General features: G+C 38.5%; 1 protein-coding gene across 1 annotated transcript in view; it reads right to left on the reverse strand.

Moving 5' to 3' along the window:
* The window catches only part of tnr (tenascin R (restrictin, janusin)), a 206,913-nt gene that overhangs the window by 76,190 nt on the left and 103,832 nt on the right, over positions 1–26,891 (reverse strand). The window contains exons 5-9 of the mRNA XM_059343993.1: positions 10,592–10,712; positions 8,413–8,635; positions 8,170–8,270; positions 4,299–4,461; positions 3,001–3,477 (exon numbers count right to left, since the gene is read on the reverse strand). Of these exons, the coding sequence (XP_059199976.1) occupies positions 3,001–3,477; positions 4,299–4,461; positions 8,170–8,270; positions 8,413–8,635; positions 10,592–10,675 (1,048 nt within the window). The 5' untranslated portion in view covers positions 10,676–10,712. The remainder of the gene's footprint in view (positions 1–3,000; positions 3,478–4,298; positions 4,462–8,169; positions 8,271–8,412; positions 8,636–10,591; positions 10,713–26,891) is intronic.

Below are 26,891 nucleotides of genomic sequence, written 5' to 3' on the forward strand. Positions count from 1 at the left end.
CCAATAAAATACATAATAGAAACAATAACATGTTATAAAAAGCCCTGCTGTTTAGTCAAATTCGATTGATGAGGTCATTAACAATGTGAATAAGAGACAATATCAAACTGCTTTGTAGTTTTGATATTGCTGTACAATGCACAACTTTAAAGCTGTATCGCAGCACTGAAACCCATAAATATGTGAGAAATGTTAATGTCAGTTGTCACCACCGCCGCACTCAGAGGATGTCAACAACATGAGAATGTCACCGCTACTTTTCCACTGTAGCACCAGGACTCATCGAAATGACTGTGGAATTTCTCTGCTGTCAAGATTAAATGCCACTCTTCAGCACAAGTTGATCTTTGCTTTGTGGGTGGAAATATTTTTATGTAAAGATATACTGTACCCTTCCCCTACGCCTGAAACATCCCATTTAAATTCAACAGCCTCCATTATTTCTCATAGTGGGAGAATATAGGCCACCGTAATTGAAGCAAAAATACATCCCGCTTTCTTCAGCTTTTGATAACATGAAACACTTAAGCCTGTCACCCTACAGGTCTCTGGTAATTGAACTTCTTCGTTTTGTATTCAGCAAACTATCCCCTACAAGCATTGGCTATTTTAGCCTCTAATTGCAAAGAAATAAGCAATTCGGACTCCCTCACTTGGTATAGATATTAAATGGGAGGGCAGCAAGGAGGAATCAGCTTTAGTAATATGATTTGCTGTCACTGTCTTTCTTTTGCTCGCTCTTCTGTCCGTCCTCATCCTTCACTTTGCTGACAGCTGCCACGAATGGCAGAGCAGCGTCTGATATTTTGGCGTGGAGAGCTGGATGTGTACAAAAGGCCGGCACGACACAGAAACTGTCTTAGATGCAGCTAATGTGACAGCTCCCTCCCCGGATGAATGTGACTTTTGACAAATGAGTGCTGTTACACCTTCTGCTGTCCAGCAAGTCACGCGGCCTGCCACCTGCATTTGAAGCACCGAGGGGTTTGTTTTTTCAGGACTGCACGTTCGCTGGAAATGATGGGGCTGAGCGGGCCTGACTGCTGCAGCAGGAGAGAGAAAGCTTTGCATTCATAAACCTATGCAACAAATCTGATCTATCTACCTGCTCTGTAGGTGTCACACAGGCAGCCATGTGTCATGGAGCATTATAAGTAAGATGGTTTACTTTCTATCAAAACAATACATTAGATTGTTGGAATCACTGTTTCCTTTATTACTGTTACAGATGTACCTGCTGATGTATCCGTCTGTAAACTCTTAGCACTCTACAGCACATGAATGTACATAAGTGAATATATATATTGTATTTAGTGCTTGAGCAGTTATACCCCTTTTCAGCAAAGGCAGTTCCAGGGCTGGTTCAGAGCTGGTGCCTTATCTTGACCCATTTCCTCACTTTTTGACAGCCAAAGAACCGGCTCTAGGCCAGGAAAGCAGGTGCTAGAGCTGGTCTTGGTCCAAGAACCGCTTACATCGGGGGCTAGGGGCGGGATTATCGTGACCAACAAGACCAACTTAAACATGTATCATTCATTTGATTTGATTTGTTTAACTGCAGTTGCAAAATAAATTAGTCCTTCTTCAGAATAGGACTGGATGATGTCAAAACATATATCATCAAAACAATATATGTCTATTTTTTTCTAGATTGTTTCACAATGCTGAAAAAGCAGCAGCCAAAATGTGTTAAATGGCAATACTAGATTCTGGGGTATACAAAAACAGGCTATATCGTGATATACAGTATCTGTATGTTATCATATATCATCAGTGTTATCAAGATTTGAATTGTCCTATATCGGAAGAGAAAACTTTGTCCATATGGCTTCAGATGATGAATCACCATCAACCTTGATGATTGTTTCAGTTTTATACTATGCAAAACTGCTAAACATTTCGAAAAATGTGATGAAACAAATCATTGTAAAGCCATTACTGTTGGTCCAATAATTTAAAAATTTAATTTTGAACTCTGGGAAATTGTGTTTGCCTTTTTTTCTGACATTTCTGACGGACTAAATAACTAATTCCCTCCACCAAAGAGGTCATGTTTTCAGTTGGGTTTATTTGTCTGTTTGTCAGCAGCATAACAGAAAATTTACTGGCCCAACTTTCCTGAAACCTTGAAGGGTGTAGCATGGGGCAAGTAAAACCCAATACATTTTGGACTAGATTGGAATCAAGGGCGAATACATAAATTACTTTTATTTTTGTTAATATTTCCAAATAGGGTATGTCCTGCGCTATTCAACCAGCCTAGTTAATTAAGTATTTTGTTGCAGCCCTAATCGTATATGTATGTATATGTTTGACATAGTGTTTACACAACTATATATGACTTTCACATCCCATCTCAAATAAACTCCACTCCAAACATCACTGTGCTGAATGTTACATTCTTTGGACATCTCACAGTGTAAGAGCATCCAAAATCAGATTTTTTAACTTTAAGAGTAGCTTAAGGGAAAATATCTTTGTGTTTGCTGGTGTTGTTTATCAGGTGGCACAAATCAGTTTCTTCTTTTTCTTTTTAAAATTACTCCCACTCCGTAAGAAAACCAGATAAAGACACATCAAGACGCCTTTTCTAAAGATACTCACTAGACTGTAATCTGAAGCATGCTTTCAATTTTGCCACCCAAATAAACCTCAGAAATATTGCCAGCAATTCACGAACAGGAAATGTGCCCACATTACAGCAAATTGCTTTTGGCAATGGAAGCACTCCATCTACTGTTGCAGCTCTAATTTTAACATAAACCTGTGCCTACTCAAGAATTCAGACTGAATTGTCTGAAGGTCACCAAACAACGTTGTGAAGTCTGTTTAGGCTGGATTTCTGCTCTGAGTTACTTGATCCTAGTCACACTGACAGCAAGTGTTAAGGGAGTTTGTGCTCCGGGGAATTGAACCACAAATGTCTGACAAACTACTTTTAGTGCTCGACAACAGTGAAAAGGATCAAACTGACCTAAAGGATAAAAAGTAATAGCCTACCAGAGTTGCAGTCATCTCCTGCAAAGCCATCCTGACAGACACAGAATCCCTCCTTGCAGACTCCTTTCTTGCTGCAGTTGTTGGCACAGTAGACCAGCGAGCAGTCTTCTCCCACGTACCCGGGTCTGCAGTGGCACGTCCCGTTGATGCACAGCCCCTGGTCCGAGCAGTCGTTGAGACACCTCCCCACCATGCAGTCTTCGCCGGTGAAGGACTCTTCGCACACACACTCCCCGTCGATGCAGAGTCCGCGACCCGAGCAGTCTGAAGGGCACCGTGGCTCTGAGCAGTTGTCCCCTCCGAAGTCGCGGTCACACACACACTCCCCTTCCACGCACACCCCCTGGCCGGAGCAGTCGTCCGGGCAACGGGACTCGGAGCAGTTTTTGCCAGCCCAACCTTCCTCACAGATGCAGCCACACAGGTCAAAGCTGAAGCTGCCGTGACCACTGCAGCCTGGGACAAAGTCAAAATGACCTGGGAACGAAAAAACATTTACACTATAATGTGACAAAATGATGCTTCAGATGACAATACAATCACAGTTTTAGGAGAAAATAACATGTACTTCTTTTATTTAAAAAACAACAACCTGGAAATGAATACATCCAAATCCTTTTCATCCTCCCATCAGGACTGAATAACAGAAAATTGAGATCCCCTGTATGATGGGAGAAACAGTACTAAGGACATCAATGAAAACCCGGCTCATTTTGCGCCTTTCCCTCTAGCCGCCGTTCTCCTCAGCTGATCATTTCATCCTCATTCAGAGTCACATTGTGACTGTTGGAGATAATCATATTCCCACTGAAGAGATGGAGCTTTTTCAAAAAATATTTGAATTGGGTGATGGTGTCAATGGAGCAGATCCTTTAACCATAATATATCCTATAATTCTGTCCATTCTATTCCCCTCATATTATAATGGCAGCAACACCTCAACAGCGAACAAAGTTTTTACCAGTCGCAAAGGTTTTTCCACACCTTTTAGACCGAGACTGTGTGTGGAAAAAAAAGTCGCCCTCCAGCATCAATATTCTGCTGCCATTTGTCTCCTCTTCATTCACGGTATAAACAATTTTTTCCACATCTTTTACTTAAAGTACCTGTTTTTTGCTGTCTGCCACATATGAGACAGCCTGTTTTGAATGCATTCCTTACAGCTTTTTGTATCTTTGCTTTTAAAAGCCTAATGGTTGATACCAGAGGGGTTTTTTCTTACAAATATTGTGGGTAAAACGGCTCATATAAACAAGATCCTCCAGCTTTATTCATACATTTTGTTGAACAGAACTCACCCATGGCTGAGCTCTCCCCACAGCATCCAGACCCACACTGAGCTCTGAGCTGAGAAACCTCTCTCTCCAGCATCTCCACCCTGGTGGCAAGTTGCTGGATTGTGGTTGTTGCTGGACAACCACATGCAGCTTTTGGGATGTTGATGCGGTGAGTGAATGTCACCTGAAAAATAACAGTTTGGTTAAGAATATATTGGCATCTGAGGGCATTAATTAACCTTATTTGCAATTACAGCATGGTAGTGTTCATTCTGTTCGTTCTAAAGTAATACTTCCCCCAAAACCTTTGTTTCAAGTATCAAACACTCACCTGTAGTCTTTAAGGTTTGTAAATTGGCAGAAAAAAAGTTTATAGTTTGTCTGTCAGGGCGAACTGAAGGCATCATCAGTTTTACGGTATAATAAAAAGTACCCAAACATCTGTAGCAACTTCTTAAATTATTCACCTCTTCGAACAAAAAGTGGCCACTGGCCATGTGGGCAGATCAATATAGGCACCTACAAACAGGCTCAACAGGGTCATGTGTCAGAAGTTAGTAGGAAATCGTGTCAGTGGTGTCAATAAATGTTTTGACCAATTAATACCATCGGTTAAACAGTTAAAACATAAATAAAAATAATATATTTAACTAGAAAATTTCCTCTGGGGAAATTCTGAAAGGGCCACGGGGGCTACTGCTACTGTGTGTGTACACTATGATGAGATTCTTCAGAGATTTCAAACAATTAATACTAATGTTATGATACTATATCAGGGCTTGAAGCAGAAAAAAATCCTGTGCCTGAATTTTTTATGCAATCATTTATGACATAACACAAGGATAGATGTTCAGATCAACAGATCTTCCACGAATCAGAATTGCGGGTACATTTCGCGTCTCCCAGGAAAACCTTTGATATTTTCCCCTAAAAAAGTATTTACTGGATCTGTTTTAATTAACATTGCTAATTATATTGAATGTTCACCAATAATAATGTTTGGTATGTATTTTAGGAACAATTTATATGTAATATATTCATTAAATGATTCTCACCCACCAATTATTGGCTGTCTTCAGCTTGTGATTCACATGTTCATATTGAATTAACATAAAATAATTCATTAAAATTAGCAGTTTTTTTGTGCTAATTCTAGAAATACTTATACTTACAGTTGCACAGAGTATTTATTTTCTGTAATACATGGGATTTCAACATTAAAAATATATATTTTTTATCTGTCCCTATGATCTGGTCACCTCTGTTATCTCTGTTATAAAACCACATAAAAACCCTACAGCATTCAAATAAAAAACAGGTGACCTGCACCCAGTGATGTCACTTCCTCTTGCAGAAAAGATTTGAATTATAATATTAACTATGGAATGTTAAACTTTATCTTATCTTTATCTTAATTATATGATGATAATTCATAAAATGATGGTTTTATTCATGACATGTGGTAGCATTTGGAGTTAAAGCACAAAATGGTGGAAAATGTCAACTCTGTTATCATCAACTCTGTTACATGTGTCAACATTTTAATGATAACAGAGTTACTGTTTTTGGCCTTTTACGCATAGTTAGTCAACTCTGTTATTCATGTCATCTCTGTTCACATAGCCGTCAACTCTGTTTCACACAGTTTTGTTTAAAAAAATTCTAATTAAATATGTTTTATTGTTGACAAACTCACCAGAAGCTGTGTCATAACTAACATTCTCACTATACATGAATTATCAAAGCGTTTCATTCATTTTTGGAGCAATATTTAGAGAAAATCCAAACTGTCTTAGCAACTTTCCAATTAAATGTGTCAATGTTTTTAATCCTGAAAAAAGAATCTTTATCTTAGAAAATTTAAAGTTGAATTAGCTGATGTAAAGACAAAAGTTATCTTAGGAAAGACATGGTTTTAAAATGTATTACATCTAAGTACTATACATATTTACCCCAATTTGTCTGCAACAGAGTTGACTGATTTTATTGTTACTACGATGATTTTCAGATATTTTAAACATTACATGTTTAAGCTTGGCAAATGCTGGAAGTGTTAAATTTAAAGTATTCTCTTTGGGAATTAAAAAGGTTTTATGGAAAAAAATAAAATAAAATTCTTATTTTTTCTAAACTTCAAATGTACCCGCAATTCTGAAATGGGGCGTATACGGCTGGCTCGCGACGCTGCAGTTAACTGCATTAACGGTACACGCTAACTGCGCACAGAGTGTCCGGTGCTTGTTGTAAACAAACAGATCGCTAAGTGAACACCTCCTGCAGCAGCAGCACATACACGCTGTACTGATACATAGCTAACTGTAGCTAACTGGCTAATGGCCTCCGGCTCGTTAGCGGGTCGTTAAAAAGAGAGTAAGAAGGAGTTGTTGGATTTGTCTCCAGTCACTTTCTTGAGAAATAGTAATGACGTGGGTCTAAAGCACGCTCGCCGATGAGCCGCCTTCTTCTTCTCCGGCAGGCTATACGCTATCCACCGCAATGCTGCCCTCCCCGGTCATATCCAGATCTAACTAACTAAGGGTTTTTGGTGGGTTTAAAAAAAAAAAAAAAAAAACATGATTTAAAAAAATAAAAAAAACACCCCAAAAAATCCCGCGCCGGATTTCCGGCACCGTGCCGGAGGTCTTCAAGCCCTGCTATATTATATACAAGGAGCACACCTACAACAAGCATTCCATTTCAAGTATTACATTACATTACATGTCATTTAGCAGACGCTTTTGTCCAAAGCGACTTACAATAAGTGCATTCAACCTGAAGGTACTAGACATAGACCACAGGAATCAAGTAAGTATTTATTTATACAGCAACCTATGCCCTTTAACCTCAAAATGTGTGTGTGTGTGTGTGTGTGTGTGTGTGTGTGTGTGTAACGAAAATCGCATAAAGTTACCTGTGTGTGTGTGTGTGTGTGTGTGTGTGTGTGTTTGAAGCATGTGTATCTGGAGGAGTGTGCGCGATTATGCGCATGTGTGTGTGCGTGTATCTGTAACTCTAATCACAGCAAAGATCAAAGGCAATCACAAGAAAGATCAAAGGCAATCAGAGCAGAGCAATCAACAGAATTAACTGCCACCAACTGCCAATGGCCCGGAACAGTGACAGCAGCCAGAGGTGGACAGACTGGAATTTCTGGCCTCGAACAGAACGCTTTTTTGGCAAAACCATAACACCTATCATTGATCAGACTTCACTTTGAGCGTCCTAAGTTCTTCCTGAACGTCTACATATGTTTGTTTTTTATCTAAAAAAAACTGTTACATCTCCCTTTTTCAGAAATCTTCCTGCATTTTTAATATGGGAGCCAATGTGGCTCGTGCGTGTTGGTAGCACATCTGTGCATCCTACGCCCAAACTATAACTCTGACAGCTTTACCAGAGGATTGTGAGTCAGAAGACAATTTTTCCTACGTTTCTATGTATAAATTATTTCTGTAGAGTGGAATTTGCGGCCTGGATCGCAGTTTTCAAATTTATTTTTTTCTCTCCCTCTACACTCTGGCGATGATGTCACACACTGTGACACGAACATTCCATGCAATACACACCCATTATAATCTCAGAATTTGTTGTTCTGGAGCTGAACTCGTGATGACTGCAGCCTGTAAAGTCTACAATTTATGTATTTGTCCCTCAAAAGACTTGGTTTTGTATCACTTTAATTATTTCTGAGCAACATAACACATCATCATAAATAACAGCATGTAAATGACTCTGTGTGATGAGACAGATGTTGTCCTTTTGAATAAAGTCTGTGCCCCACGAGACAGCCTGCTTTAATCACTCACAAAAGTCTCTTCATGTTCCACTCATTCTACATACTCTCTATGCTTTACTATTAATTAAGCAAAAAATACATATTGCTCGCATCTACCTGGCTGTCAGCATCCAGCGTCTGCTCGGTGTATTCTGTTGGTCCGTTTGGATCCATCGGACCCTCCACAGGAGGTCTGGACCCCAACTCAGCACGAGGACCTTTAAATCAAAAAGAAAAGGTCTTAAATCGTCTGAACAGAGCATGTTTGTGTGTCTCTATGTGAGCAAAAGGTGCCTCCAGGACAGCAGATTAGATGACTAGAGTTTAAACCCAAACACTTGATCGATCAGAGGACCTCACCATCACCTGGGGCAGGTGGTGTGGAGGCATCCAGGTCAACCGAACACAGAGACTCCAAGGGTACATTGATGTTGTAGACGTGGTTAAAGACCACGGGTTGCTCCCGCAGGGTCTCGTTGGCTGAGGAAGTGGAGGGGGGGCGGTCCTCCCCTGGGGTCTGTCTCCTTACTCTGGTGGTACGGACCAGCTTGTTGTCTCCTGATGGAGCAGCATGAGCGGCACCCTGGAGAGAGAGACAGTATGAAACAAAACACACGGCACATGGTTTGGACTCAGGGGTTTGTTCTTGTCCTTTATATCTTGCGTTTACAGATTATGATGGAGTGAAGACTAAGAAAACAACCCAAGGGAGACACAAAACACAATGACACTAATACACAACATGAAGGATTTTCTCACTGGCTGCAACGCTGACGATACGATTTGGCATTAATAATGTGGGTCATGTGCAAAAAAAAACTGGTACAGTTGAGTATTTTGAAGATTGTGCTTTCTTTTTGTCTGGCACAAAGCAGAGATAATTTCTACAATTTGATCAGGCATTTAACATTTCAAGGGACAGAGAATGATACGCAGAAAATGTAGCCACAGGCAGACTGAGGATCAACTGAGAGCTGAATTTGTGATATTATTAACATGACCTTTGTAGATTTCTTTAACATGTTTGATTGAGAAAGCTATTGGCCTTTATTGAAAGCCATTCACTGAACAGCAGTCATCTAAATGTAGCTTGGCAACTGTAAGTAGTAAAAGTATAAAGAATTAATTTACCTCTGTGTTTAGTTTCTCAAATATAAGCTGCCACAGTAGCTGCCTACTAACCAAGCGTTACTTCCAAGGCCAAGGCATACATCATTACCTAACCTGTTAGCAGCTCTGTTTCTCGATTTAGGGAAGTTTACACCCCAGCAACGACAGCTAATGTTACCCAAGCGAGGGCTACATATTACAACACAATAGTCAGTCCTCATTGTAAAAGCCCTTTCTGTTATAATATTAAAAGTGAAACATACACTGTCTGAAATTAAGAACAAGGGTGTAAGATGAGCAGCAAAATACTTTTTGTCAGAGTAAAATAATAGATTGGCCTAACATGTTTTCTTATCATACTTTTAATACTACTTTGTTCAGTAATCAGAAGGTTTCTGTTTCTGGAGAGAGTGTTGAAGTTTTCTTGAAGAAGACATTAAACATCTAACCACTACTGTTTAGCAGGTTGCCACCTTGCATAATAGCCGCTGCCATCAGTGCATGACATGTAAAGCACTTTGAGTGGTTGGTTGACCAGAAAAGCGCCAAGTGAATAAAGTCCATTTACCATTTAAAGTAGCTCTACATTGCAATGCAGGAGCAATGCAAACAACAACAAAAAAGAACAAACTGTTTCTTTGTGTTCATGTCTTCATGGTTCACCATCTGGTGAGGATGGTGACTTCAGCTTGGCACATGCAGCATAAGCCTCAATCTTTATATGTATATATCCACCAAGTGCATATTTACCACCTGTTCTTATAGGATTCTCTTTTAAAACAAATCAGCAGGAAACATTAAAAAGTAGGCCAGTGAGCATTTTTTACCAACTAATGGAGCTAATGTTAGCTATATTAACTCACTCGCTACACCAGATTAAATCTAATCGTCGTCATTTTGGCCAATGGCATTGAAAGTCACTGGAAGCTTGCTTTTGTCTACCTCTAATGGACATCAGGACCTAATCTTAACTGAGAGTTTCAAGTGGTAAATATGCCACCTTTAACACTGTAGACTGCATATGTGCATACGCAAGAATAAAAGCTTGACAGATGTTGCAGCAGTAACTATGGTGGCAAGGTTCAATGAAAAATCAGTTGCAACACTGTGTCTGGTTCGTATAACTAAAAATGCTACTTTGTTGGAGAAATGTATTGCAAAACAACAATAAACCCTAAATCGTCACTTCTTTTTGATACTCAAACTGGTCTGTGAGATTTTGTGCCCAAAGTCAAGCGATAAACATATCTGCCAAAAAATAGTAGATTGGAAATACATAATGAACATTAAAAAAAAGGCCCTGGGCAGCCCTGGGAAAAATGGACATGGCTATTTTGTACATTACATTACATTACATTACATGTCATTTAGCAGACGCTTTTGTCCAAAGCGACTTACAATAAGTGCATTTGTACCTAACACATTTTACCTGCAGAGCAAGAAACAGAGCCAAAGCCAGGATGCAGCCTACTGTGGGCACTGTGGCCCTGTGATGCTGCTGTGCCAGTGGCATGCTGGGAAGAAACCTCACCGCTCCTGTCCACTCACACCTGTGGAGGAGGGAGAAGGAGCAGAAAGAGAAGGGGTGAGAGGAGGAAAAAAGTGAAAAAGCAGTCAGTGATGGTGTTTGTGTTGCATGAAAAATACACAATGTAGCTGTTCCAGTGTAGTTGTTAAGTGTGGTGTGCCAACATATAGCATATCTGTTCATGTGTCTATTGTGTGTTTGTTTCTGTGTGCATGTGGGGAGCCCCACTGCCAACAGCTTATCCTCTGTAAATGGTAAATAAACGCCTTTGATCTGATGTAAAGTAATTGGCTTGAGAAGAAAAAAAAAAGAAACTCCTTCAGGGATTGTGGAACTGGCTAAGAACCTTTGAATGTAGTTTGCTGTGCAATACCAAATATTTGATCTTTCCACTTGGGAGGAATACAGAAATATTGCTTAGGGAGAGAGTTGATAGATGGATTTCAGTAGAGAAATGGTTTGAGTGATGCCACTATAATCCCCTCTACACTGAGTGTGGAAGCGAGAACAGGGGGCTTGCTGAAATAAAAGCCGTGCGGAGGAAAAACTGACGTGGAACCTTCAAGTCGACTGTCACATATCAGCACAGATAAAATGGTACGGAGCCGAAACCTGCCTTTAATGTGGCTATTTGAATTCATTGAGTTTTGTCGCTATCAGCAGTATCAAAAATCTTACTCAACCTGCAGAGATGTTCTATCTTGTGAGTGTGGGGACAGCTGGTATCTTGAAAGTATGAGGACAAGACTGAAAAGCAATTATATGTGGTATGTGTGTGTGTGCGTTCATGTTTCTTAGCAATAATTTTAAGCAGAATTCCCTTGAGTTTAAGTATGTTTGTGTCTCTGTATGCGTGGGAGGAAGACACACAGAAATGGGGGGGAAACATCTCACAGATGAGCCTGTGTAGTCTGTATTCAAGAGCCTCTTTTATCTAACAATGCATCTCATGTTGGTGAAGCAGGCTAGTGCTCTCAGCTGGTGCCTTTTGTGAGAGCCAGATGGAAGTCTTCTTATCACACCTAACTGGCTCTGCCTCTTTTTTTTTTGATCATTTAGGGTGGAAATGTTGAAACATGAGTGTATTTGCACATAAATGAGAAACAGAGAGAATCACAGGGTGTGGGCCATGCATCATTTTAAGTTTGCCTCATTGAGGGAAAATTATTATTTTTTTCAAATCGATGCATACTCAGACTTCACTTTCATGATTTTTTGTGAGCACATCCTTCATTTCAAGGCAAAGTGGAACAACCTCTGCATGTGTGGTTGTCTCGGTGTGGTGAACAGAAGCTTAAATAAAGAATGTTGACACACACTATATCATAAGGCACCTATAGGGGAAAGATAGCTGGTCATATGTTACAATCTACAGCATGCCTCGCTTCAGACGGAGCCGCTAATGCTTTTAACAATGACTTTGGCCTTGATAGAACCTACTCCCAACCAATACTGCCTGCTCCACGCTGAAAAGATGGAAAATGTTTGAAACGGTCTCCTGAAGCATGCCGCTGCTGTCACACGACACGACACAAGCTGTTTAACCGGTGAATTCACCAAACGAATGAGACGCGTGCTGATAATGAAGGAGAGAGATGGACAAAGCCAACTGGAACCATCTTGTTCACAGCCATTAGCTAAAGCAGCTAGCTTCAGTAGAGGGCTCTCATGCATCCCTAAAACACGTGATGATGATGAATGGCACTACATGGATGGTTCACTCATTTCCTGTAGCATGGACCATGACAGAAACAGCTCTCAGGATCAACCACTGCCATAAGACAGTGTTTTCTACGAGAGTAGGATCAAACCTGAGTATTAAAATCCACTGACAGCTTATTAGTTTACATTTTGAAAGTCATCCTTTAAACTGTAAGCGTTTGTACTTTCAAAATAAATTCCAAAAAGATTCCTGGAGTTTATGTCGGTACAAATTAAAAGGGATAATATAAACATCTTTGAAAGAAAAACATCTTTTAAACCCAAGTAAAAAAATATTAATTTAGTATTCACTTATTTGGGACATTATTCTTCATATGTTTAATTATAGTCCTGTCTGAAACAGAAAGACTGTCTCGGTTATGCAAGGAATTAATTGGACTAAACAAACCTGAAATCTTTATGTAAACCAAGTGAAGGTCTTAAATGTCTTTATTTTAGGAACCAAATTAAAATAGTTATTTACTTGTTTTTCAGGCAGGATAAATTGGAAATTATTCAGACATTACAGATTTGACCAACTGTGTACTGATACGGTCATTTTCAGTAAAAAAGTATTAATCTGCACTGTCCTTGTAAAAGTAAATGAATCCATACATAAATCTGCTACCACTTAAAAAAGATCTATGAATAAATATGACAGGCACTATTTTATACCAGCTTCTTGAACCTCCTTTCTATGACAGAGAAACAGAGGTAAAAATAGATGTATCATGAGATAAAAGTGTCATGCAACCTCTTTATCTCACTATAGACAAAAGAGATAAAGGTCTTGCGTATACATGTAAAGTGTCTTGCTTGAAGGCATACTGCTTTTAAACTCGACTAAATATAGAGCCATACAGTACATTAACACAACCCTATACATAGATTTACAGTGGTAGTGATAAAAGTTTCAAAGAGTTTCAAAGTCACAGGGTTATACTTTAGTCATTAGGTCATGGTGCAGGCTGATGCCCACGAGCATTTCATCGCACAACGAGAAGAGGTTTTCACGGAGGCTCAATTAAGGACAGACCCACTCATTCAGAGTGAAGAGAATCAACATGCTCCAGGCACTAAACACTGGCTTCATTTACTCATTTTTCTTTCCAGGAGAGAGAACACACGCACACGAAGCACATTAGCCAACAAAAAATGAAAAAGTGCACTGATATACGCCCTCAAATCTACAGTAGTGTTGCATTCACAGTCATGGAGGAATACACGGAGAGAGGATCACACTGTGTCATGTATCAAGTGTTTTTAGTCATTCATTTTAAAAACGGTCCACCTGCCTTGATGGTAATTAGATCTGACAGCAGGCAGCTTCTCAATCTAGAGATGCTTTCTAAATGTGTAAATGAAAAAAAAAACTTGAAGTAATTTAACTGCGTGTGAAACAGAGCATGACTATGTGATGTGTGTTCCCACAGCTAAATATTCTGTGTGTGTAAAAAAGCATGAATTCAATGACTCTGTCTGAGAATGATCTCAAACAATGCTGTCACTTTATGTATTACCTGGTGATTTTCTTGAGACAAATTGGATGAGTTCACCCCCTGTGGGGCTGAAATGAAACTGCCTGGTCCAATTATAATAAAAACTATCAGGACACTTTATGCAGAACCACAAAGGAAGGAGGCAAAAATATTCAGCGGATACAAAAGAGGCCACTCTGTAAAATATCCCAACTGTAAAATGAAGCACAAAAAGCAGCATGCTTAAAAGTTTGATGTAAAAAATCACTTTGATCTCATCTGTCTAACTTTTCTCATCTTTGTTAGATTAAATTTCTGTCTGAGGTGAGCTTTTGATTTTTTTTTGTCTTGAATCTTTTACAATATCTTTCTCTTTCATCCACAATGTGGTTTACGGGCAAGAGAGTCGATATGAAAAGAGAATTGAATTTTAAAATGCACAGTGTAATTATACGAAGACACTGATCCAATCTTTATCATGTGGGCGCTTCAAAAAGAATCTTGTTTTATCACATGCTGTGGATACAAAAGAGCAGGTACTAAATGACAATTAACTGTATCTCAGTTTATAATAAAGAAGATATAAAAATGAAGGTAAAAACATAGAAAATATGTAATATATCTGCAGAATTCATAAAGCTATCCTTATTTAAATGTAGCCTCTCTACACATTTGTGAGAAACATCTTGTTGGGAACATTAGCTGCTTGAAAGATAATAACAATAAACTACTAAGCTTGTTGCCTTTTTTCAAAATGCCCCCAGAGTGGAAAAAAGAAACATTTCAGACCAATACCATTACATTAGTGTCTTATGTTTCACAAAAAGACCCCAAAGGTACAAATAAACAGTCATAAATGCATACACACGAACACACACTTTATCCTGTGTAATGTGTTTGATACAGAGAGAAAAAAATGAAAACATATTTTAGATGATGAAAAAAATACATATTTACACGGTTGCATATAAAGTTGGAATAATTTTGTTTTCAGGCACAATCTGTTAAATGTGGTTTCATTTCCACTGTGATATGTTTGGAAGTGATTCATTTATAACGTTTTCAGGTGATACACTTTATCTGTCAATAATAAATCACATTGTCACAATAATTTAATGGAAAGAGGTAAAAAAATATTTTATTCCAACTTTATGAGTGACAGTTTTTCAAGTTACATACATCTTGAATTACTGCCTTTGATTTTGACATTTGTGTGGATAATATTACTGTGTTGTGAAAAAGTGCAAATATACAAAACTAAAATCATGAAGGAGGCAGGTAGAACATATTTGTGGTTTCAATAAGCAAATTAAGAAACAACATCTGGTTTTCTTGCATTTTTGATTCCTTTAATCACAATTCCAAACAAGAGACAAGATAGGCCACATTATATGTACCTCAAGTACCAAAAATAAAAGTACTCATTATATAGGCCTATTTCAGAATCATATATATTATATCATTGGTTTCTAGTTATTGATTAGGGGTGTAACAATTCACTAAATAAGAAAATGGGGAACATTTTCTGGGTTTTACTTAATAATTAAGTAAAACCTTGTTGTCCTTGTCCTTGTTGTTAATAATTAACAACAAGGACACTAAAGAACACCTAGTTAGATTAACTTTGTTAATTAACTCCACATATATATACTAAAAATAAAGTGCCCCAGTCAACACATTGCTGACAATCGACTTAGTACTGTACATTTGTAAAACTGAAAGACACAATAAAATCTAACATGTTTCACATTGTCAAACAACAAAGCAGTAGTTGAACATTATTTCCACACTATCAATCCCAGGATCAACAACCCCTTATTGATATCATATCATAACTTAATTATGGAATGTGGTTTACAGGTGCATCTCACTAAATTAGAATATCATGGAAAAGTCAATTTCCAGTGGTTCAAGTCAAATAGCCCCAAGCCTGAGTGCATATAGATGGACATACTTTTCAGAGGCCAACATTTCTATATTAAAGATCCTTTTTAAAATTGGTCTTTTGTAGTATTTTTTTTTTGAGACACTGAATTTTAGGTCTTTATCAAATATTAGCCATAATGATTATAATTAGAAGAAATTAAATAAATTATAACATGAAATGTTTGATTCTGTGTGTAATGGATCTATATAATGTGTTATTTCCACTTTTTGAATTTAATTACTGACATAAATAAACTTTTCTATAATATTCTAATTTATTGAGATGCACCTGTATATCTTTAATCTGAATCTTCAAAGTATTAAGTAAATTTGAATTTAAGTATAGTAAATACTTGAGTAAATATACTCAGTAATGTCATGGCGTATAGTGTAGCATATTGACTCATGTTAGTTTGGTTTAGGTTAGATTCCCTTTGGGGTTTCAGTCTGTGAAAAAATACAAACTAGTCAGTGTCCGTCGTGGTCTGCCACTTGAGAGGACGACCTTGTGATTTAGATCTAGTACAATGCCCTGTGAAGATTGCCAGCTGCTCCACAAGGCTAACAGAAGAATAACTAACCTCAAGGATCAAAAAAGAAAAGATATTGTTTTGCCCTGCTCCATCGACACGGCCTCTGCAGAGGCTAAAAAGATATTGGCGATGAACTCTGCGGTGTGCTCTTTAGACTAGAACTCATTGTACAAAACTCCAACAGCACACAGAGGTGTTTCTATGCTGCACCAGTGGAACATTATTGCCTGAAATGGACCTGTTTGGCATTTTGTAACTCACCATGAACTTTTACTGCACTGAAGTGTTAGGACAGGCAAAGTGGGAAGGGTGTCCATAACAATCAGGCAGTGCGATGCAAATTTCACTTCAGGGATTACCGGGATTTGTGTTTGCAGACTTCAGGTCAAAAGCTCACACTGCAAACTGTTTTATGGAGCTTTGTGGCTTTATCAAGCAACGCTCATGCTTATAAACAGATCCTGAATAAAAGGCTTACTTATCCTTTTTTGTGGATTATTTGTTGGCCTATTTGACCTTTCTATACACTCTGTAAACACTTTATTAGGGGAATAGGACACCATTTTTTTCTACAGGGAAAAAACATCTATAAATCATAATATGCTGGGGATGCTCATTATGGATTTTGGTCCGTGTTGAATCTATCAGGATTCTGTATCATGTTTATACTGATTCTGGCTTTTCACTCTCTGTTCCACCACTTTAAATCTGAGCAGACAACAGATGTCACTGTCATATTTTGTGAATCATCCTCAGATGACTCACAGAGCTCACATTTCCTCAACTTGTGCATCTCCTTTCTTGCTGTTTTCCTTTGACCTCTCTCTGAGACAGCTGTGTTTCTAAAGACAGCGCTGCCACCAGCTGCATGATTTTTGTTTATCACCTCATCCATTGTAAAGTCTATACACAGTGCTGTGGCAGTAAAAGCGACTCTGCTTACATGACACATCTTGCTGATTTTAAGCTTTCGTCGAGCCGCAGCTGAACCTCTTGACCCTGTCTGTTACTTAATATATTCAGCTGCAGTCACATTATTCACTGTTTAGAGAAGCTGGCAGTTTGAATTAACGAGTGACTTTACATTATAAAGTCGTCAATGACTGTTTGTCCCTCAAGCGGGAGAAAACAGCTCATCTGTTTTTGTTATTCTAACTATTTGCAGTCAGGCGCAGAAGTAGTTGGATGTTTATCAGAATGTCAAGGCTTTTGAAACAGGTGAATTTATTTCATCGGATAAGAAGCTTTTTCATAGATGTTAAGACTTAAAGTGTATAACATCAACAGATCATCAACTGGGGATGCGTGATGTGATTTTTTTTTTAGTACCTGCTTTTCATGGCCCATACTGATACGAAAATTTTACATTTTTGTAATTTTAAAACCTGTAGTTCATGAATATCTGAGAATTAGGAATAGAGTTAACATTCCATAGCTCTGAGCTAACCAAATCTAACTGACATCACTAATGATAACACACCAACAACAAAGATTAGTCTGAGTCTTCAAATAACTGACAGTTAAATACATCAAAACACAAATTGGTTTTATATAGGATATTGTGCTGCACTAATTAAGCCAATAAAAGCTATTTGCCTTTTTATCATCTGACGATTTTTATTGGCTATAATTGTATTATTGGAATACTGTACACTAATTTACCATTTACCATTATCTGATGATAATTTGTGGGTACCAATATATATTGTGCGTCCTAAATTAATTCTATCAAAGGTTGTAATTGTTTGAATGTTTAGTAAAAAGAAAACACTGTCAACAACAGCAATGTGTTAGTGTGTCTTACTTTCTCATTGTACTGACTTGTCCATCCTTTAAAGCTTTAAAATACAATTGAAAAATCAGTAAAAAAATAGAAACATTTATTTTCATTTGTAAACCTTTTTTTAAATAGTTTTAGCAAATATTACTTCTATAAACAGAAGTAAATTCTCTATATGTATATATGGATTAATAAAAATGTTGGTAGTAGGGATGTGTGTTTGGAAGAAACCTGCCTATTCGATTATCTATAAAGTTAACAGTTGATTAATCGATTAATCGCTGCATGCATTGATGGGCAAAATGAAAGATATACATACAGTACTGTATGTATAAAAGCCTGTTTTGATAATGGATGAATTTATTTTGAAAGGACAAAAGAGACTTGATCCAGTCCAGTCCAACTAATTCCAGTGAGATTAAACTGTAAAGATAAAGTCAAGGTGTTCAATGTTTTATGTTTTAGCCCCCAAAGAGGCATATGGTTAGTAATCTTCATATTTAAATGTGTTTTGTGTTTAAATAAGTTTTGCATAGAATTAAACTCAGTAATTCATTCTAGCAAGGTTTGGTACATTAAGCTAGTTTTGCTCAATTCATCCTCTTGTATTTCACTGTGTTTTATAATTGTTATTGCAATTTTCAGTTTGCAAACTGCAGCTTTATCCAACTTAATTCTCAGCTCATTGACTTATTGACGTACGGCCACAGGACTGAACGATCAGCGTGTTCCAGTTCAGTGAGTACTGATACGCAGTCAGAGATAAAAATATAACTAAAAAAATACACAGATCGATTAAAAATTCCACGTGATCGACCAAATTCTTAACGACCATTAATCGATCATGGATTAATTATTCCCATCCCTAGTTGGTAGTCTAGCGAGTGAATGAGTGGACAGCATTTGTAAAGCACTTTTCGAGTCATAGTGACAACTCTAAGTGCTTTTTGGCACTATAAGATCATTCATCCATACACACACACACACACACACACACACACACACACACACACACATTGATACACTGGTGGCCAAGGCTAACAAAGAATCACCTGCTCATCAGTAAGTTTAACCATTCACACTCTGATGGGACAGCCACCAGGAGCAGTTTGGGGTTCAGTATCTTGCCCAAGGATACTCTTCGACATGTAGACTGCCACAGCCAGGGATCAAACCTTCTGTTCTACCATCTGATCCACAGCTGAGTATTTACACCATGTGGAACTCAATGGAAGCTCCTTTTTTCATTATGATAAAAGAACATGTCATCTAGTGCAATAATGTGGCTCATTGATGTGTTTTTCACAAGGTGGAGCTCTATGGTGGAGAAGAATATCAGGATATGGCTCTATTATCAATACGTTTTAGTGTTTTTTAGACAAATAACAAATTAGAAGAAGATCTATATCTGCTACCTGAGAGAAATGCTGTTGTTAAGTTATAGTTCTCTGGTTTTGGAGGGTAAAATAACAGCCGCTCTATATAAATACACTTCATGGTGCTGTCGAGCTTTTTCTTCATTTTCACTGGAGGTGTGAAGAGTTGTCTCCTTCGTAGGAAGCAACAGAAAGATGACAGCTTGTTATTACCACAACAGTATTACATTAACAGCTGCTGTGAGCGCTACTCCCTCACTCATCCATAATGATTCCCTCAACACGGCTGAGTGACTTGTGGGAGTCTATTGTGCTCGTAGCCCTTCAGCGAGGCCGATTGGATGGCAAAAGTCATGATGGGTCATGACTTTTCGTAGCTGTGGGCTTTGTCTCTAAAGAGGTTGTGCAGATTGCATTTACACCTGGCAGAGCACCTGAATAAAAGTGCTGTTGAAGTTATTCATATATAGGCCATATCTAATGCAAAGTGGCTTGGGGGAAGTTTAGCCTTTAGACGATGGACAAGATTAAACATTCGAGAAAAAAGGATCACGAGTAAAATGATTAGAGGGATTTAAAAAAGAACAAAACAAGCTAGAAGAGACATTGAAAAGAAAGATCACACATCTAAAAAAGCCTCTCTTATCCGAGCAGCTGCATCATGAAACAAGACGCAGCCCCCGAATGGCTTCCCTCCCATACGGTGCTCACTGATCACAAACTCTCTCTGAATAAATGTGTGTGTAGGTGTGTGTGTTTTAGCAGTTAGGGACCCACAGGAGATTAACATCCCTGTTGGATTATGGAAGGGATATGCACTGAAAAGCTTCATTAACTCTCGCTGTGTGTGTTGGGCTTTCTTTCCATGGCCACGGGGCTTTTTAAGACTGTTGCCACCCGACTAAGTGCTTGCTGTCTGCCCTGAAGACATATGTCTCAATCTGTGTATGTGGTCTCTTTCTCTCTCTGCGGCCATCGGGGGGCTCAGTGCGAACAGATAAGTCAGCCCTGGGAGCGGCTCACTGTAACTATCCCTTTACGAGTCGAGGAGGAGGACAGTGGAAACGTTTAATGAAGCAATCGCCTTCTGTAATCCAGCTGCGATGGTAATCTCCAGCGCCTCCCCAGCTGCCCATATACGCAGTCGCTCAGAGAGACGCTGTGATCATGTGCAGTCAGTGCTGCTTCTGGTTTAAGCTGCTGCAGGCCTGAGCTGGTACCAGGGGGGACAGGGAGCATCCATTTGTCATGTCCCTGCTCTGCAGTGTCACGCTGCTGTGTCATAATGTGGAGCGAGAGAAGAGTGGCCAAGTGGACTTCTTTTTTTTTTTTTGCCGTACGCACACATTCTCTCATCTGTGATTTTATTCACCTCTTACAGAAAATGACCTTAGCTCTCAGCTGGTCCGTCTTTTCTTATTTGCCGCTCTCATTTTTCATTATCTCCAGTTGTCATTTTCGCCATCTCCTTTTATCTCTCTGACAGGGTTTTCATTTTCTCTCTTTCTTTCTTTGAGGATTTTCTTGATCCCTAAAAGTCATTTTTTCACTCTGCACGGTAAATCGGTTCTGTGATGTGCTGTATAATCACGCATCTAGGGCTGATTCTCAAGCTGAAAGCCACATACTGTACGGATGGAAAGACTGGATTTTCTCTCTGCAATGTTCATTGCTTCCCCTCTCTCTCTCTCTTTCAGGCAGCAGCCCTTGTTGTCCCCTCCTTGCTCGCCCTATGGAAGTAAAGCCATAACCTCCATTTGCACAGGTTAATGTGCAGCCACCTCGACATGAACACAAAACCAATACCAGGCCTTCTTGCATGGGTGATCGCTCACTCGCTCTCTCTCCTGTCGCTTTATTCCTTCTCCGTCTCTGTTTCCCTTTTAGCTCTCCCTGTCTCTCTTTCTCTCTCCACCTTGTAAATTGGACTCTGGCAACATTACGATGCTTTTCTCATTATTCCCATCACTCTGGCCAAATTGCCTTGTCTTTCAGGACCATTGGGCTCTGTTCATTGGCTGCTCCCACAAACTGGAGGGTTGCACAAGCCTTTTCCTCTTTCTCGGGGCTGTTTCAGAGCAAAGATGGGACCATGAAATGGATTCCATTCTACAGCAAATAATACAACCTCAGGCCACTGATGACTGCCTGCTCCACGCTGCACGCTGAGACCGATTTATCAAGGAAGATGTAAACAAATGTTCACAGGAAGCGCAGAGATAACACGCAGTGAAGAAGCGCTCGACAGTGTTCAATCTTCTGAAAGCATCTTATCAGTAACTCCTGGAAAATCCTGGATTTCATTTTTTTTTCTAATTAAAAGACCACCAGATAATGATTACTAATTCCTAGTTAGAGACGGCATTGGAATAAAAGTATAGTGAAGTACAGTAAAATACTTGCATAATTACACTGTCTACTGGGGGGGGGGTTAATGTTAAATGAACCTGTAGAAACCCTAGGGCTGGGCGATATATCGATACAAAAAAATCCATCAATATATTTTTAAATGTGATATGAAATTAGACCACATCGCATATATAGATATAGTTCTCTTTTTTTCTATTTCTTTATGTAGAAATGCTGCCCTAGGGTTTGTCATATTTAGTTGTTTTGTAATGTTGTTCTTCTTTTCTCATAAACATTAATTTCAGAAAAATATTTTATTTCATAGGCTATTTTTATTTAAGGTATATTTTATTTAAATGTGCACTTTATGGAGCTTTTTTTTTAAAGCTCTTTTTTTTCTTTTTTCTTTTTTTTTTAAAGGTACTCCTGTTGTTATACAGTATTTATGTTCACTTAAATAAACAGTTTCAATAAAACTACTTGACGTGACATGTCATATCTGGCTTTGACTTTGACTGAATATTTGCTCTCTCTTTGCAATAATAATATCAGGATATATATCGTACATAGGTATTCAGCCTAAATATATCGGGATATGACTTTTGGTCCACATCGCCCAGCCCTAATATACTCTCAATCTAATCAACTTGTTTCTCAGAAATTATTATTTTTTTTATTTCTATTGATTAGTGTGTATATACAACCTTTAGTATAAATCACATGAATATAATAGTCTCCTAGTCTTACACAAGCCTGTATATTATAGCCCAGGGTGACCAATACAGATATACCAACCAATCATCAGTGATTTTTCAACTAACCATGATTGGATGATCTGAAAATTGAAGCGACTGCCCAAGGCAAATTCAATTTCTACCTTTTTTAAATACAAAAACATGCTTGGTAAATTGATACAGTAATGCATTACATTATTCGGGTACTAATCACTGCAGGCAACGCTTGCCATTTTTATTCTTTTATTATAATTAGCAAATGCCAAGATCAAAAATGAACAATTAATTCATACTGCCACAGGCGGATATACACATATGTGCTAAAGAACTGGACTGTCCTGCTAATACTTTAACAGATAAAATAATCATATCTCTGAGTTTTTGTACCATATTGCCTCATTGTATTTAACACTGCACTGGTACCTGAGTTCACTCAAGCTGAAGTTCTGTAACCTGAGCCCTGACAAACACTTCTGTCAATTAAAGCAGTAGCTGACACAGTATAGGTGGGTCACATGGTTAGTTTTATTTAAATAGATTAAAGTGTTGATGAGATGAGCATCTGACAGATCTATCCTCTGCTGCTCCAGTCTGTGAAACAATTGCACTGTAAAATCAGTGTGACCAGCATTAATGTTCAGTAATAGAGGTGGGGGAAAAAAATGGATACAGCATAGTATCTCAATATTTTGCATGGCCATATTATATTGATTCATGGCCACCAAGTATTGATATTAAGCAGAAATTTTGCAAAAATTCATAGCAGTGAAGCTTAAAGTTGAGGAAAGTTCGAGAAAATGCTGGAATTTGTTCTCACCCATACATGTTTGATATCGTTTGACTGAATACTTTGTTGGTCAGTCTGTGGGTTTGACTCTCATTTTGGAGAAAGAAAAAAACTGAAGTGAGATGAAAAGACTGAGAATTGTCTCTTATTTGACAACATAATTCTTGATTGAATTTAAATTTTATTTGAGGACACAAAATGCAGTTAAAAAGTTAAATCACAACATATTGCATTGCAATATTCACCATATCGCTTATTGTTTAAAATCACAATAATATCATATTGTGACTCAAGTATCGGGGAAAAAATCGTATCGAGGTGAGTCCCACCTCTATTCAGTACAACATTGCAATTTAAAGACTGTACTGCTCCATAGAAGAGCACACTACAGCTGATATCCTGGTCCTGCATAATTAAATCCAACTGACGGTATTATAAAAGTCCGATTTTGCCTCAATGGAAATATTATTGGTCTCATTTCATATTTAAAAAAAAAGAGACACAACAAGGGAAGCATTCAGACAGACGGACAGTAAAAGAAGAAAAGCACCACGAAGTGGATGAGAGAGATCTGGAAAAAGGGCACAGGAGACAGAGTGAGCCAGAGAGCCAGAACGGACGGATGAAAGCGTGAGAGGACAGTTAAAAATTTAGAGAGTGAAGGTAAATGCTTACATCCTTTTGAGTTCACCCAGCTATGAGTTGGAACTGAATGGGTTTTTTCACTCTCCCTGTCTGCTGCAGCTGAATACCCACTGCTCGTCTATTCTGCACTGACACAATACATGGCTTTTAGGCTTTTAGCAAAGTCGTTTTCCATCTCTGAGCTGCCCACTGGTCATTTAAGAATGGGTAGAAAGAAGAAAATTAAATGTAAAAAGAAAAAGGAAAATCATAAAGGTAGAAAGTGATTGCAAACTTAATCATTGCATTTCATGCATGGACTTCGTGTGGTAATATTACAGAATGCACAAAGCATAAACAAAACTTTGGCATTTGTTTTTTTATTTCTACTCGCTACTCACTGTGCACTTTTTGTCCTATTCTTTCTGCTATCTTATGTTTGGCAAAAAACACATGTACAACATCTTCAGAAAACAGCACTTTTTCCCCCAGTTTTCTCTATATGGTACCTACATAACACACATCAAACAGCCTGTCAGTGCAAAGTCTGACATGCACTTTTCGTCCTCCACCTCCCTTTTCCTTTCTTTCACTTAATTCTCTTCCTCTCTCTTCCTATCGTTTTGCTCAGACCTGACCTAAAACAAAGGAATGGACTAAAAACTTCAAAAAAAAACTCCTGTCTGTCACCTCATTGTTGTCTGTTGGTCTCCTTCCCTTTCTAGCAAGCCATTTCTCTCCTTTCATCATCTCCTTTCAAAGGCTTCTGTTTCTTGTGGGACAGAAATGACAGCGCGCTCTCCTGTACCTTTCATATACAGTAAATAGGTGGGAAAAAAGTCGGCCTCCTCCTACCCGTGCTATCTGTTTTCCTCTCTCTTCTATTATTTGAAGGTGGGATGAAATGACACGAAACGCAGCAACAATCCAATACCATAAGCTGTGCGGAGACGATAAAGCAACTACGGAGGATCAAAAGGATTGACACGTTCTTCTGTTGCTGCTGTCTGTTCATTGCCACGACAGCGAGGGAGGAAGAAGTGCTCCAACCGCTCAGTCGGGATTCTATTCAATTACCCAATAAACAGCTCAATAGCAAAGAACCACAAAAGGGTGATATTTTAAAGCCTGCGCAGCATTATGTCTTATTGACAGGCATTATTACGGGTATTGGCTTGTGTGTGTGGTGACACTGCTTATATTCTCTTTGGATTGAGAGATACATGATAACCAAGTGTAATGATAAGTTTTAGTCATGTATTACATATTGGCTCGTCAATGACTTTTGTGTCTTCTTTTTTATTTTAGAACCTTTCTAAAGAAAATATTTTGTTGACCATTATGTGTAAAAACTTTCCATCTAATTCATACCAAAGAGAAACAAATAAAGGGCTTGTTTGAAAAACCAAATATCTCAATTTTTATAATTTTCCTAAATTATGTTTTGCTTGGTTTTTCTGTTTTGTTGAACCCTGGGGACTGTCAATCAAACTGATGTTGGTTTATTCATTTCATCTGCTTTTGCAAATCAACTCATCAAATATTTATTCAAACAAAGGCTGCATGATTTAGAAAACAAATATCAAATTGTAATTATTTCGACTGATATTGCAATATGATTCACGAGCAAGCTGCTTCAGGTAAATGTCCACACTGATTTGCTACACACTAGCACATTTAATGTGTTTATTTGTCACAAAAAAGTCTTTCCCTGAAGTATTTCCTTGAAACAACAAAACATACTGTAATTTTTTTTAGTTTGTCCCAGATATATTAGATTGGTTGGACCTCTATTATTGACTGAGGTCGCCTTGAGTCACGCTGGTAAAATATAAATTATTGATCAAGCTAGAATTGGACTCGCAAGACTTTTATAATTGATTAAGCTACAAATTGTTGGGACAGACTGGTGACCCTTTCATTACTGATTAACCTGAGGAGGAACCGGTTGGACTTTAATCATTGAGGGAATAAATATGAAGCCTTCAGCTGTAAAATGTAACAGCAACAATCTAATTGGTCAAGTCCCCTGACAATCATTTTTTGAGGGTGGGCTTCTTCAGGCATGAATCGGTGGGCAAGGTTTTGTTCTAGTTTAAAGATTGGATTCACTGTATTTCCACTTCTGATCAAAAATATCAGTTGACATCAATCTTTGAAGGTGGATTGAACCCGATTTTGTCAAGACGCTGTTTCGTATGGAAGACTAACCCTTAACCGAATGTATTGGCAACTAGTGCGAAGACGGACTCATCGAGAAATGTTATTCATTACCTTTAAGACATGTATTGGACTAGCGCCTAGCGGTATCTGAGCTTTTAAGCCCTTATGAGCCCGTTCGCAGCGTGAGATCCCGAGGCAGCGCTGCATTGGTCATTTCACAGTCTAGACAGGTGTCTGTGGATTATCAAGCTTTCTCCATCAGAGCCCCGGCAAACTCTTTGAACAACCTGTCTGATGAGATCAAGCCTAACTCTTTAAAAACGTACTTTGAGGACTGCAGTATGCTGGTCTGCATCTGGTTTTGTTGTTCTCACTGCCATTTAAAGATTTTATAAATCTGATTTCAAAACAGAAACAGGAAAAAAAGTAGAACACTACTACGAATTGAAAGGAAAGTTCAGGTTTTAAAGAGGTGGGGTCAGCCTGTTAAGACATAAACTATTGATCAGGCTAGCACAGGGTCAAATTGACAAATCTTCCAGTAGAGAGGGAAGTAAGGTCAGATTGAATGGGTTATCTCAGCTACATCTCTGTATCAGGACATCAGCTTGTGATGCTATCAGTTCCAGGAATAGCCTGGTGAGGAGATACAAAGGTCCAGTTCATTAGCAGAGAGCCTGTCACAGTGACAGACTGCTCTGACTGCTTTCAGCAGAATGCTCTTAACCCAGCAAAAGTAGAAATAGAATA

This window comes from Centropristis striata, chromosome 11, assembly GCF_030273125.1.
Source record: "Centropristis striata isolate RG_2023a ecotype Rhode Island chromosome 11, C.striata_1.0, whole genome shotgun sequence".
NCBI classification, from domain to species: Eukaryota; Metazoa; Chordata; class Actinopteri; order Perciformes; family Serranidae; genus Centropristis; species Centropristis striata.